This window comes from Balaenoptera musculus, chromosome X, assembly GCF_009873245.2.
Source record: "Balaenoptera musculus isolate JJ_BM4_2016_0621 chromosome X, mBalMus1.pri.v3, whole genome shotgun sequence".
Classification (NCBI taxonomy): Eukaryota; Metazoa; Chordata; class Mammalia; order Artiodactyla; family Balaenopteridae; genus Balaenoptera; species Balaenoptera musculus.
Genome location: NC_045806.1, coordinates 76,945,106 through 76,961,387, shown reverse-complemented (window position 1 = coordinate 76,961,387; position 16,282 = coordinate 76,945,106). Strand labels below are relative to the sequence as shown.

At 33.2% G+C, this 16,282-nt stretch overlaps 1 protein-coding gene across 1 annotated transcript in view; it reads right to left on the bottom strand.

Annotated features, from left to right (window-relative positions):
* Nucleotides 1-283: 283 nt before the first annotated feature.
* PCDH11X (protocadherin 11 X-linked) overlaps nucleotides 284-16,282 on the bottom strand; it is a 663,037-nt gene continuing 647,038 nt past the window's right edge. Inside the window, exon 8 of the mRNA XM_036841163.1 lies at nucleotides 284-966. Coding sequence (XP_036697058.1) covers nucleotides 284-966 — 683 coding nt within the window. The remainder of the gene's footprint in view (nucleotides 967-16,282) is intronic.

The following is a 16,282-nucleotide window of genomic DNA, read 5'->3' as shown; positions in this document are numbered from 1 at the left end:
AATATATACTATGTATTAATATCTACCATGATAAGCCTTTCTGTACAAAAGGGTGTGACTTTTTTTCAATTTCTTTTATTTTTAAATACATATTCTGAATTAATCAAATTATAAATTTATTTTTAACTTTTGACTAAGGGTCTAGCTCTAGACTTGATTCTGGTGTCGGTTTCTATTTACATAGCTATTTACAAATCTAACAATTTTAAGTATTCATTGAAAATGAATCTTAAACTTTGATTATATACATCCTGTTGGAAAATGTGAAGTAGCGGTTACAGTTTTATAAAGGATGTTCTTCCATAATGGGAGAATCATCCCTAGAGGGTCTGGCCTGCTGGCCTGGAGTGAAGGTTGTCAAGGGAATGACTTTAATTGAATCATCACTAGGATGAAGTCTTTCAGACATGGCGTAAAACTGAGATCTTGTACTACCTTGTGCTCCCTGATCAAGAGAAAGTAGTCCATCAGGGCCAGCACCTTGCCCCCAACCTTGCTGCAGACCCATTTGTGGTTGTGCAGGGCTGCGATGGAGGGCAGCAGCCTGTGGCAGAGGAGGGCTGCAGTGGATTGCGGTAGCCTGTGCCAGGGGAGGGCTGTAGCGGTGGGCAGAGGCCTGTGCTGGTGGAGGGCTGTGGCGAAGAGCAGTAGCCTGTGCTAGAGGTGGGCTGTGGTGCAGAGTGGAGGTCTGTGCTGGTGGAGGGCTGTGGCACAGTGCAATAGCCTGGGTCACCGGCGGACTGTGGCAGAGCGCAACGGTCTGTGTCACTGGAGGGTTGCGCCGGCGAAGAGTGGTCTGCATCAGGGGCGGGCTGTGGCACAGAGCAGAGGTCTGTGCCTGTGAAGGGCTGGAATGGGTCAGAGAAGCTGGCATCCAGCAGGCATCAGAGTGGCCCAAGATGAGACATTCTTGAGTGCAGTTGTCAGAGGCCTCTTCCACGGTTGGTTGAACAGTTATTTCTGCAGCTGTTAGGGTGGGAAACGATAAAATTTATGTTTCAAAGGCATATGTTTAATAGCTACTTAAAATAATTCATATTGTTACAGGAACATTTAATAATCTATATATAAATGCATCAGAGACTTCTAATATTTTCACAATTGGTACTTGATTTGTCAAGAAATAATTCCTACAGTAACATAAATAACCAGGAGTGGGAGGATGGCATTTCATTTCTATAATTAGGATACTTTGGTTTAGTCTCCCAAATGTAGATATTTTAAATTGTGTTTGTGACCGTGAATGGAAGCTGTGGTCATTGATCTCTACACACAAGTCAGTTGAAATATGGTCCTAACACAAAGAGACGACATGAGTGAAACGAATGGAAAAACCAGTCACAGAAACATGTAATGAACTAACCAATTATAGCTAATGGTTTGGTTAAGAATCTAATTAATTAATCTGAGAATAAATCTAAGAATCAATTAGGTTAATATGAAAACATAGTTTGTTGAACTCTAAGATATGACTTTTAGTTTCAAGAATGAAATATAGCTATAATTATCTTAAAGACAATTGATTTCTGTATTCCTCATTTTCTGAAATCATGGCAAATCAGAGTTTAGCAGCATAATGGATTACAGATCCAAAATACTTAGCTCTAAACTATAATACTTTTTAAAACTCCTTTATAAGATTTCTGTAACATTTTCAAATGCCCATAGGTATCAAATATCAATAAGTATACCATACAAAGACTAGCCAAGTAAAGATAGAGTAGCTATATCAATATAAAAGTTGACTTTAGAGCAAAGAATGCTACTCGCGATAGTGAAGGATATTACATCATAACTTTTTTTAAAAAAGGTCACTTCTCTAAGGAGACATAACAATCTTAAAAGTTAAAAATATAATTCATGTTCCTATAAGTCCTCAACAGGATATAGAGTCCAGGTACTGTCATTATCCTATCACACTTAAAACCAAAGAATAGTATATATCAGAAGTGATTCTCATTAATAAGACTGATTTTCTCCATTAGATAACCATTTACTTTTCTTCATTTAGAAGGCACTTAAAAAATGTCCCTATGAGATTAACATTTAAAATATTCTATATGTTTACACAATTATATTTGAGAAGTATTTGGGAAGGTAGAGTTTTATATATTTGGGGTGACATTAAATCATAAAAGCATGCATGGAAATATATGAACATACATACAACTATACTTTAAAATAAAATTTAATTTCCTCACCATCAGAAAAGCAACTGATCTGGCAGCTTTAAATTTTACAACAAAAGAATACATCATAGTTTCAACATTGAGTTATTTGCCTCTTTATGATGAGGAAATAGATACCAAGTCATTTTCACTGAAATATATGATTTATAGAAATTCCTTTTTTAACAGCTTTATTGAGATATAATTCACATGCCATAAAGTTCACTCATTTAATAATTGAATAATTGAATTATTCATTTGAATAATTGAATCATTCATTATTCATTGAATAATTCAATGGTTTTTAGTATATTCACATAGCTGTGCAACTATCACCACAATCAATTTTGGGACATCCTTATCAGTCCCAAAAGAAACCTAGTATCCATTAGCAGTCACTGGTCACTTCCCCCCAAACTCCACAGCCCTAAGTGACCATTAATCTACCTTTTTCCTCTATAGATTTGCCTATTCTAGGCATGTAATATAAGTGGAATCCTTTAAATGAAGTCTTTTGTGACTGGCCTGTTTCATTTAGCATAATGTTTTTAAGGTTCACCCATGTTGTAGCATGTATCAGCACTTCAATTCTTTTTTTTTTATTTATTTATTTATTTTTTTTTTATTTTTTTCCTGAAACATTTATATTAACATATTTCCATACATATTTCCATACAAATACAAATATAAGATTTTTAGAAATTTCATGTAATGTCTGAAACATTTATATTAACATATTTCCATACAAATAACCCAATGAAAGTTTAGTATTAGTTGTTTTGTTTGTTTTTTTATACTGCAGGTTCTTATTAGGCATCAGTTTTATACACATCAGTGTATACATGTCAATCCCAATTGCCCAATTCAGCACACCACCATCCCCACCTCACCACAGTTTTCCCCCCTTGGTGTCCATATGACCATTCTCTACATTTGTGTCTCAACTTCTGCCCTGCAAACTGGCTCATCTGTACCATTTTTCTAGGTTCCGCATACATGCATTAATATACGATATTTGTTTTTCTCTTTCTGACTTACTTCACTCTGTATGACAGTCTCTAGATCCATCCATGTCTCAACAAATGACTCAATTTCGTTCCTTTTTATGGCTGAGTAATATTCCATTGTATATATGTACCACTTCTTCTTTATCCATTCGTCTGTTGATGGGCATGTAGGTTGCTTCCATGACCTGGCTATTGTAAATAGTGCTGCAATGAACATTCGGGTGCATGTGTCTTTTTGAATTACGGTTTTCTCTGGGTATATGCCCAGTAGTGGGATTGCTGGGTCATATGGTAATTCTATTTTTAGTTTTTAAAGGAACCTCCATATTGTTCTCCATAGTGGCTGTATCAATTTACATTCCCACCAACAGTGCAAGAGGGTTCCCTTTTCTCCACACCCTCTCCAGCATTTGTTGTTTGTAGATTTTCTGATGATGCCCATTCTAACAGGAGTGAGGTGATACCTCATTGTAGTTTTGATTTGCATTTCTCTAATAATTAATGATGTTGAGCATCTTTTCATGTGCTTCGTGGCCGTCTGTATGTCTTCTTTGGAGAAATGTCTATTTAGGTCTTCTGCCCATTTTTGGATTGGGGTGTTTGTTTCTTTGATATTGAGCTGAATGAGCTGTTTATATATTTTGGAGATTAATCCTTTGTCCATTGATTCATTTGCAAATATTTTCTCCCATTCTGAGGGTTGTCTTTTCGTCTTGTTTATGGTTTCCTTTGCTGTGCAAAAGCTTTGAAGTTTCATTAGGTCCCATTTGTTTATTTTTGTTTTTATTTCCATTACTCTAGGAGGTGGATCAAAAAAGATCTTGCTGTGATTTATGTCAAAGAGTGTTCTTCCTATGTTTTCCTCTAAGAGTTTTATAGTGTCCAGTCTTATATTTAGGTCTCTAATCCATTTTGAGTTTATTTTTGTGTATGGTGTTAGAGAGTATTCTAATTTCATTCTTTTACATGTAGCTGTCCAGTTTTCCCAGCACCACTTATTGAAGAGACTGTCTTTTCTCCATTGTATATCTTTGCCTCCTTTGTCATAGATTAGTTGACCATAGGTGCGTGGGTTAATCTCTGGGCTTTCTATCTTGTTCCATTGATCTATGTTTCTGTTTTTGTGCCAGTACCATACTGTCTTGATTACTGTAGCTTTGTAGTATAGTCTGAAGTCAGGGAGTCTGATTCCTCCAGCTCCATTTTTTTGCCTCAAGACTGCTTTGGCTATTCGGGGTCTTTTGTGTCTCCATACAAATTTTAAGATGATTTGTTCTAGCTCCGTAAAAAATGCCATTGGTAATTTGATAGGGATTGCATTGAATCTGTAGATTGCTTTGGGTAGTATACTCATTTTCACAATGTTGATTCTTCCAATCCAAGAACATGGTATATCTCTCCATCTGTTGGTATCATCTTTAATTTCTTTCATCAGTGTCTTATAGTTTTCTGCATACAGGTCTTTCGTCTCCCTAGGTAGGTTTATTCCTAGGTATTTTATTCTTTTTGTTGCAATGGTAAATGGGAGTGTTTCCATAATTTCTCTTTCAGATTTTTCATCATTAGTGTATAGGAATGCAAGAGATTTCTGTGCATTAATTTTGTATCCTGCAACTTTACCATATTCATTAATCAGCTCTAGCAGTTTTCTGGTGGCAGTTTTAGGATTCTCTATGTATAGTATCATGTCATCCGCAAACAGTGACAGTTTTACTTCTTCTTTTCCAATTTGTATTCCTTTTATTTCTTTTTCTTCTCTGATTGCCGTGGCTAGGACTTCCAGAACTATGTTGAATAATAGTGGTGAGAGTGGACATCCTTGTCTCGTTCCTGATCTTAGAGGAAATGCTTTCAGTTTTTCACCATTGAGAATGATGTTTGCTGTGGGTTTGTCATATATGGCCTTTATTATGTTGAGGTAGGTTCCCTCTATGCCCACTTTCTGGAGAGTTTTTATCAGAAATGGGTGTTGAATTTTGTCAAAAGCTTTTTCTGCATCTATTGAGATGATCATATGGTTTTTATTCTTCAATTTGTTAATATGGTGTATCACATTGATTGATTTGCGTATATTGAAGAATCCTTGCATCCCTGGGATAAATCCCACTTGATCGTGGTGTATGATCCTTTTAATGTGTTGCTGGATTCTGTTTGCTAGTATTTTGTTGAGGATTTTTGCATCTATATTCATCAGTGATATTGGTCTGTAATTTTCTTTTTTTGTAGTGTCTTTGTCTGGTTTTGGTATCAGGGTGATGGTGGCCTCATAGAATGAGTTTGGGAGTGTTCCTTCCTCTGCAATTTTTTGGAAGAGTTTGAGAAGGATGGGTGTTAGCTCTTCTCTAAATGTTTGATAGAATTCACCTGTGAAGCCATCTGGTCCTGGACTTTTGTTTGTTGGAAGATTTTTAATCATAGTTTCAATTTCATTACTTGTGATTGGTCTGTTCATATTTTCTGTTTCTTCCTGATTCAGTCTGGGAAGGTTATACCTTTCTAAGAATTTGTCCATTTCTTCCAGGTTGTCCATTTTATTGGCATAAAGTTGCTTGTAGTAGTCTCTTAGGATGCTTTGTATTTCTGCGGTGTCTGTTGTAACTTCTCCTTTTTCATTTCTGATTTTATTGATTTGAGTCCTCTCCCTCTTTTTCTTGATGAGTCTGGCTAATGGCTTATCAATTTTGTTTATCTTCTCAAAGAACCAACTTTTAGTTTTATTGATCTTTGCTATTGTTTTCTTTGTTTCTATTTCATTTATTTCTGCTCTGATCTTTATGATTTCTTTCCTTCTGCTAACTTTGGGTTTTGTTTGTTCTTCTTTCTCTAGTTTCTTTAGGTGTAAGGTTAGATTGTTTACTTGAGATTTTTCTTGTTTCTTTAGGTAGGCTTGTATAGCTATAAACTTCCCTCTTAGAACCGCTTTTGCTGCATCCCATAGGTTTTGGGTCGTCGTGTTTTCATTGTCATTTGTCTCTAGGTATTTTTTGATTTCCTCTTTGATTTCTTCAGTGATCTCTTGGTTATTTAGTAACGTATTGTTTAGCCTCCATGTGTTTGTCCTTTTTACGTTTTTTTCCCTGTAATTCATTTCTAATCTCATAGCGTTGTGGTCAGAAAAGATGCTTGATATGATTTCAATTTTCTTAAATTTACTGAGGCTTGATTTGTGACCCAAGATGTGATCTATCCTGGAGAATGTTCCGTGCGCACTTGAGAAGAACGTGTAATCTGCTGTTTTTGGATGGAATGTCCTATATATATCAATTAAATCTATCTGGTCTATTGTGTCATTTAAAGCTTCTGTTTCCTTATTTATTTTCATTTTGGATGATCTGTCCATTGGTGTAAGTGAGGTGTTAAAGTCCCCCACTATTATTGTGTTACTGTCGATTTCCTCTTTTATAGCTGTTAGCAGTTGCCTTATGTATTGAGGTGCTCCTATGTTGGGTGCATATATATTTATAATTGTTATATCTTCTTCTTGGATTGATCCCTGGATCATTATGTAGTGTCCTTCCTTGTCTCTTGTAACATTCTTTATTTTAAAGTCTATTTTATCTGATATGAGTATAGCTACTCCAGCTTTCTTTTGATTTCCATTTGCATGGAATATCTTTTTCCATCCCCTCACTTTCAGTCTGTATATGTCCCTAGGTCTAAAGTGGGTCTCTTGTAGACAGCATATATATGGGTCTTGTTTTTGTATCCATTCAGCCAGTCTATGTCTTTTGGTTGGGGCATTTAATCCATTCACGTTTAAGGTAATTATCGATATGTATGTTGCTATGACCATTTTCTTAATTGTTTTGGGTTTGTTTTTGTAGGTCCTTTTCTTCTCTTGTGTTTCCCACTTAGAGAAGTTCCTTTAGCATTTGTTGTCGAGCTGGTTTGGTGGTGCTGAATTCTCTTAGCTTTTGCTTGTCTGCAAAGCTTTTGATTTCTCCATCAAATCTAAATGAGATCCTTGCCGGGTAGAGTAATCTTGGTTGTAGGTTCTTCCCTTTCATCACTTTAAGTATATCATGCCACTCCCTTCTGGCTTGCAGAGTTTCTGCTGAGAAATCAGCTGTTAACCTTATGGGAGTTCCCTTGTATGTTATTTGTCGTTTTTCCCTTGCTGCTTTCAATAATTTTTCTTTGTCTTTAATTTTTGCCACTTTGATTACTATGTGTCTCGGCGTGTTTCTCCTTGGGTTTATTCTGTATGGGACTCTCTGCGCTTCCTGGACTTGGGTGGCTATTTCCTTTCCCATGTTAGGGAAGTTTTCGACTATAATCTCTTCAAATATTTTCTCTGGTCCTTTCTCTCTCTCTTCTCCTTCTGGGACCCCTAAAATGCGAATGTTGTTGCGTTTAATGTTGTCCCAGAGGTCTCTTAGGCTGTCTTCATTTGTTTTCATTCTTTTTTCTTTAGTCTGTTCTGCAGCAGTGAATTCCACCATTCTGTCTTCCAGGTCACTTATCCGTTCTTCTGCCTCAGTTATTCTGCTATTGATTCCTTCTAGTGTAGTTTTCATTTCAGTTATTGTATTGGTGATCTCTGTTTGTTTGTTCTTTAATTCTTCTAGGTCTTTGTTAATCATTTCTTGCATCTTCTCAATCTTTGCCTCCATTCTTATTCCGAGGTCCTGGATCATCTTCACTATCATTATTCTGAATTCTTTTTCTGGAAGGTTGCTTATCTCCACTTCATTTAGTTGTTTTTCTGGGGTTTTTTCTTGTTCCTTCATCTGGTACATAGCCCTCTGCCTTTTCATCTTCTCTATCTTTCTGTAACTGTGGTTTTTGGTCCACAGGCTGCAGGCTCGTAGTTTTTCTTGCTTCTGTTGTCTGCCCTCTGGTGGTTGAGGCTATCTAAGAGGCTTGATGGGAGGCTCTGCCATTTCTTTTTTTATTGTTCAAGATTACACTTTGTATGATTATACCACATTTTATTTATCCATTCATCAGTTGATGGACATTTGGGTTGTTTTTACTTTTTGGTTATCATGAGTAATGCTGTTATCAACATTGTATAAAAGTTTTGGGGTAGACACAGTTATTCATTTCTCTTGGGAGTGTACCTATATATGGAGTTGCTGAGTCATATGGCAACTCTATGTTTAATTTGAAGAAGTGCCAAACTGTTTTCCAAATTGGCTGCACAATTTTACATTGCCATCAGAAATACATGAAGGTTCCAATTCCTCTTCTCACTTTCTGCAAAAATTCAATTTGGATTTTGCAGATTTTGGTAAGGATTGTTTTGAATCTGAAGATCAATTTGTGAAGTATTGAACTTTAAGAGTATTAAATCTTCCTGTCTTTGAACATGGGATGTCTTTCCACTTATTTATATCTTTAATTTCTTTCAATAGTTATTTCAAAATTTTCAGAGTAAAAACCTTGCACTTCTTTTGTTGAATTTGCTCTTAAGTATTTTATTCCATTGCAAATAGAATTGTTTTCCTAATTTCTTTTTTGGAATGTTTATTGCTAGAGTATAGAAATACACTTGATTTTTATATATTGCTCTTAAAGCCTGTAACACTGCTGAGCTTGATTATTAGTTTTAATAGGTTTTTAGTGGATTTTGCAGGATTTTCTGTATACAAGATCATATCATCTGCATATAGAGATGGTTTTGCTTCATTCTTTGCAGTATGAATGCCTTTTATATACTTTTTTGTCTAAGTGTCCTGGCTCAAACCTCCAGTATAATGTTTAATAGCAGTGATGAAAATGGACATCCTATGTCTTATTCCTGATACTAGGGGAAAACAGAGTATTTCACCATTAAAGTAGTTTCTAATTTCTCTTGTGATCTCTCCTTTGACCAATTGATTATCTAGCAATGTGTGATTTAATTTTCCCATACCTGTTAACTTTCCAAATTTCTTTCTTTTATTTCTAATTTCATTCCATTGTGGCCAGAGAATATATTCTGTGTGAATGCAATTCTTTCAATTTATTGAGACTTGTTTTATAGCGTAGCATATAGTCTATCCTGTACAATGCTGCATGTGCACTTGAGGAGACTATGTATTCTGCTCTTATTGGCTGGAGTGTTCTGCAGATGTCTGTTAGGTCTAATTTATTTAGAGTGCTGATCACTTCTTCTATTTCCTCTGTGGTCTCTTACATGGTTATTCTTTCTATTATAGAAAGTGGAATATTGAAATCTCCAACTGTTATTATTGAATTGTGTATTTCTCCCTTCAATTATGTCAGTTTTTGCTTCATGATTTTTAGAGCACTGTTGTTAGATGCATATGTGTTTATAATTGTTATATCTTCCTGATTATTTGACCATTCTATCATGATAAAATATCCCTCTTTATCTCTAGTAACATTTTAAAAGTTTTTTTAATTTAAATAAGTCTGATATTAGTGTAGTCACTCTATCATGATTTCTGTGTGCATGATATAACTTTTCCATCATTTCATAATTAATCTATCTGTATCTTTGAAACTAAGGCCTGCATCCTGTAGGCATACATTTGGATTTGATTTTTTAATTCAGTGTTATAATTCTGCCTTGTTTGGGGTTTCTAATCAATTCATTTTCAATGTTATTATTGATATAGTAGATTTATATCTACCATTTTACTTTTTGTTTTCTATGTGTTTCATGTATTTTTCTGTTCCTCTATTCCTCCTTTACAGCTTCTTTTGCATTAGGTGAATACTTTCTAGTTTAATGTTGTAATTCTTACAATGATTTTTGACTACATATGTATATATAATATATAGTGTATATAATGTTACATGTAAATATGTATACTTATTTATACATGCATATGTGCATGCATGTGTGTGTGTGTATGTCATTCTCTTACTGGTCTTTAGATCATGTGGTCTTAACTTATTACAATTACTTCAGATTTATTATACATTAATTCCAGTGAGATATAGAAATATTACTCCTATATACCTATATTTGCTCTCCTCTTTATTGTGCCATTTATATATATATATATATATATATATATGTATATATATATATATACATATATATATATAAAACACCTATGTATGTACAAATTCAATATATTGTTATAATTATTACTTTATGTATTATTTGTTTTAATGAAGCTGAAACAAGGATGGGCGTGCAAGTTTTATAAATAATTATCAACTATTTTTTACTAACCTTCTTATTTGCCATTTCTGGTTCTCTTCATTTGTTTGCTTGTTTCTGTGTATTTTGAGTTACCATCTGATGTTGTTTTGTTACTCCAATTCAGTTTTGCTCCTACCCACCCCTTTTATGCTGTTATTGTCATATATATGTGTGTGTGTGTGTGTATATATATATATGTATAAATTATATATATATATAATTTTAATAATGCTGTTATCAATGTATGTGTACAAATATATTTGAGCCCGTTTCAGTTGTTTGGGGTATATATCCAGGGATGAAATTACTAGGTTATATGGTAATTCTATGTTTAATTTTGTGTAGGATCACTATACATCTTCTATAGCAGCTGCACCATTTTATATTCCCACCAGCAATACACAAGCGTTCCAATTTCTCTACATTCCCCTTGAAACTTGTTATTTTCTGTATGTGTGTTTGTGTTTTTAATAACTGCCATCCTAATATGTGTGAAGTAGCATCTCACTGTGGTTTTGATTAGCACTTCCCTAATGACTAGTGATGTGCAGCATCTTTTCATGTGTTTATTGGCTATTTGTATACTACATTTGGAGAAGTGTCTTTTCAAGTTTTTTGTTCATTTTTAAACTGGGTTGTTTGAGTGTTTGTTTTGGTGTTGTTAGAATTCTCTTTATATTCTGGATATCAGTCCCATATCAGATATATGATTTGCAAATATTTTCTCCCGTTCTGTGGGTTTCCTTTTCATTCTGTTGACAGGATCATTGTTGTACAAAAGTTTTTAATTTTGATACAGCCCAACTTATCTATTTTTTTTTTATTGCTTGTGCTTTTGGTGTCATACCCAAGAAATCTTGCCAAATCCAATGTCATAAAGTTTTTTCCCCATATTTTTTCTTGTAAGATTTTTATAGTTTTACCTCTTACATTTAAGCCTTTGATCCATTTTGAGTTAAATTTTGTGTATGGTATATGGTAAGGGTGCAACTTCATTCTTTTGCAAGTGGATATCCAGTTTTCCCAGCACTATTTGTTGTCTTCTAGTTGCTTAATGGCAGCCATTCATATTGCCCCTTCTTCTCAAAAGATCTATTTCTATATATTTAAACAAGCATCTTTCAAGTTTTAGAAGTCTAATTTATTAGGAACCATCCACCTTCTGAATTCACTTGCTGTCACTCTGTCTCTAGTTAAGCATTAACTTTACCAAGTGAAATCAATAATTTCCTACTAGATAGCTTTCATCCACAGAGAATAAAACAAAGCATGCTAAGAACTGAATTCAATGCTAACATTTTGACTAACAAAATTAGAGAGTTCTTGAAAACTTGGGAAATTAAGTAACAAATACATACAGAATTGAAGACAAATTAAAAAGCCAAAAGGTAAGGGTTTTTAAAAAAAAATCATTATGCATATAAAATATTGTAGTGGTTTTCACAATTTGACAGATTTTCTGAAGAGTTTGGAAACTAGCTGACACATAATATTTTAGATGGATGGATGATACTTCACATAAAGTGCTTCCAAAAAATGTGGTGGAACAATGTAATATTATTGTTCAAATGATATTTACTATAAAATATAGGTAATTAAGTACATGTCTAGAGCTTTTCTCAAAAATTCACCTTGACGATAATCCAAAACATCTTTTTTTTAATTTTATCACTTAACTTTAATTGACTTATAGTGGATAAACCACATAAGTACTAATTGAATAGAGACTCTGCCAATTTGGTAGCAGAGTTTTAATAAATGACCAGAAACATTGATATTATTTGTCCTTAAAAATACTCTGTCTTGTCCTTTAAGTAATGGGTATTGCTATAGTTAGTAACATTCATGACTTGAAAAAAACCTATTCACAAGCTACAACAAACAGAAAACATATATCCAGAACTACTAAATGTAATTATACCCAATTAGATGAACAGGAGATTGTTCACAATATGTGTGTGTGTCTGTGTGTGTGTGTGTGTGTGTGTGTAAAATTTATAAAAAGTCACGTTTTTAGCTAAATGTTTTTAATCTCAGAATTCAGAATACCTTGGTGAAAATCCTAGTTTTAATTAAAACAAGTTTTATAATAAACTTCATTGTTGTATCTCTAAGTGCATAAAAATCCACCAACTACTAGAGAATCAATATTAAATAAAAGCACAAAAACAGAAGTGTAATTAATATTCTGAGTTTCTATTTGAATGAATGCTACTAAAATATTCTTTTAAGTATTTTTTTTTAGTGGGCTATACAGTCTCCCTTAATACTATCGATACCATTTAATTAACTTAATGAACTATTTCCCAAAGAGAGAGTACAAGTCAAGCACAGAATAACTCAGTGCAAGTTCAGAATCACATTCGTTGTGAATTAGTGGAGTTCAAATTAATTACACTTAAAACAACATTCTCTGAGGGTTTCTGTAACTCATTAATAACATTTAACTTTGAAGAAATAAATATTCTTCCTAAGGAAATATATTATCCTCGTAAAGCACCAAAATACCCTTTGGATATCACAGTAATCTTCTATAGGGAAAATGTGATGTAGTCATATAGTTGATCATTTTATCATGTTGAAAAGGCAACTTGAACTAAAGTTATGAGTCAAGTGATGGCCAAAATTCTGCCAATATGCACCTCAATCGAGTATACTGGGAAAATGGAATATATAACAGGGTAATAAAAATACCTATCTATAAAGAATATATTGCAAAGGAGACAGACCCAATATCTCTCTTTGGAAATCACTTACAAGACAACTGTTACCATCTGCAGTTGTTGAGAAGGAGTGAGGAAAAATGACAGAATATTGAAATATATTTTTAGCACAATGAAATTAAGATCACTGTTAGAGTGTAATCCATCTGTTTTGTCTCAGAAAGAAAATGTGCTCTTATGAGGTTAAATAAATTCATTTGGATATTCTTTTCCTTTGTTCTAAATGCTTACACTTATTTGACCTTTAAATTGCTTTTGAGAACTATCTGTTAACTCATATTTATTTAATTGGCGGATATATATATTTCAAGAAATAGAGGAACAAATTCCAGTCTTTCAGAGTTCAGATAACAAGTTCATAGATGTGATTAAATGTGCTCTGGTTATGCTCCTTATCATTCTCTAACCTTTATCAATTTGAAGACAAATGCATATTTTATAGACATTTTCCTTAGTGCTATTCCAGAACTTAATAGAATCTTCATTATACAAAAATCTCCAAACTGTTCCATTTAATGTATCTGTTAATCTCTGGTAGCAAATTACACATGATAGAGTTCTTATACAGATCATTTGATTAGTTTTCAAAGCTGACCTCTCATGAAAAAGAATATGATATTGTTATAAATTTGCTTTGGTCTTTCTTCCTCTTGCTCTTTCAGTAGCTTCCCAATTGTACCACTGAAGATTTTCAGTGTCATGTTTTAGGGGAATACTGTGTTGTAACTGATACATCTATTTCAGCAAATAATTTTTACTGTCCTCAATTGTTCATCATTTGGTCTTCCCAAGTGAATAACTGGGAAATTTATGACTTGCCTAATGGGTTGACAGTTCAGAGTTTGGTTTAATGTGGTCCAAATGCCTAGTAAAGGTATTTGGGACATTCAACTCAGATTTTCACTTTTTATTTAAAGTTTTGTGTGATTTAAAGTTCCCCTAATATTGTTGAAGATAATCTGTTGCAACTTGATACCTTCAATCTATTCATGTAAGTGAACTAGTCAGAGTAGCAAAAGGACACACTAGAAACAAATATGATAAGATGAGTGATCCTATTTTCACCTGACATCTCTCCAATATCCACTGAGATTTGTTGGGAACAAATTGAGTAAAGTTACCGTCACCAAAATAATAATTTGGGCCCATATGAGTAAGCAAACATCTGGAAATAGGTGGGGTTGGAAAGCTTACTATGAAAATATCGTTAGAGTTGGCTACCTTATAGCTACAAATATATCTATACATTTTTATGTTAATAAACTGTTTATTCTACACCAGACCTTTAATCAATCCATGGTTCCATAATCATATATTAGTTCTGAATTTAGACTCCCCAGAGTTTTATTCCTATATAACTTAAAGTCTAAATTAGTTACCTAGCTTAACAAAGAACAGGTTTTAAATTAAGCAAATCCTTAATATTAACAACCTAGGATTGCATTTACAGTAAAATGATGAAAGAAGCAAAATTCTCACACAATGAAACTGTCTATAATTACACAGATACTTTTCATATTTCAAAACACTGCAAATACATGAAGACATAGCTCACAATATCAACAACCATCAAACAATAAGTGACTTTCATTTGCTATAGCATTTCTGATTAATCAACAAGTGTAGCAGTTTTTATATTATCAGGTTATTGGGACCTCAGCGAAACAATGGTGACAACCTTACACTGGTTCAGTTAACAATAGTCACTAAGAAGAGTCTTCCTTTCCCCTTTAAAAGTAGTATTTGATGAAAATAACAATTCAAACCTGGTAAAAGAAGAAAATCTTCGGAATTACCACAGCAGCCAAAAATAATCTCATGGATCAAATCACTGAATAAATTTTGTTTCATGTCTATCTGCAATACTTTGAAAGAATTAAAACTTATTTGTTAATATTAATTGATATACTTTAATAAAATGAGCTGTGATATCTTTCATTACAAAATTCTGTGACATATTCCGCATCATGTGACTGTAAAATATTTTAAACACCCAAATCTATGCAAAACTAAGACAGAATGCAGGTAAATGCCAAATTTTTAATTACTTTATTCTTTTATATTTTATCATATTGAAATAGTGCACACATACTTGATGAAGAGGCAATGACACTTTGATGCAAAACATTATCACGCTAGGAGTGTTGTGATGCAAAGTATACTTCACAAAGCACTAATTGTATTTGGCTTTTGAAATTGGAAAGTAAAACATTTTCATTTTTTCTGGGGGATTAGCAGAGAATTTTTTATTATTCTTTAGAACTTTGATTTATAGCGTGAACTTAATATCTACAAGTCCAAAGCAGAACAAGGCCATTGCCTTAGTGTGACTTTTAACTTTTTTTAGTTTAACGAAGAATCTATCAGACTTATAGATTCTCCTTTTGGAAGATGGAAAAAGGGACTTTTGGTCTATGGCCACAGACACTATGAAAATCATACAGAATTATTAATTACCAATAAATGTAGCCAATGCCTTTCATCCAATAATCTTGGCCTATTTGTGCTAACGAAGTGGGCTTGGTAATAACTATTGTTATTCTATAAAGCAGGAAGCCTGTGTTTATTTAGACTGGGAAAACTGGGACACACCTGCCTTGTGTAAGAACTCACTTGGCAAAATCTTCACACTTCAGTTTTAACCCATTTTTTAAATATATCTTACAAGAAATAGAAATTGTTCTCTCCATTTAAAAATTAATAATGCTACCATTATAAACTTCCCCTACTATAAATTCTGGGAGTTTCTTACAAGCGTGCTAGGTCCTTCGAATAATGAGTTTTTTTAGAATACTGAATCATTAATAATAATAAATGCTGTCCAATGTATTTGTTAACAAAGACTATTACAGTTAAACATGTTAATATACGTTATTACAGAGACTCATAGGTGACTATTAACACAAAATCAGTCATGATATTTTGGGATTATTTGGGGAAATATTTGTTCATAAATTTACTATTAGTTACTTATTCAAGAACTATATTTTGCAAAAGCAATAGTTAATGTTATTGCTTCTAGGCCTTTTGGCTAAGATCAAGTGAAGAGTTAATTTTAGTGACTAAAGAGATATGTAATCAAGTAATTAATATTTTAAAATGTAATTGATAGTTTTTAAAATATGCCATTTAAATATGCCTTTCAACACAATCTACAGTATTGGTGTCTTTGACTTTGACATAAAGAATAAGAAGTACAAGAAAAAATATATTCAAAGGTACTGAAAAAGTACCATTTCATGCTTATTAAAAAACTAAGTCTGTCATATATAATACTATGTA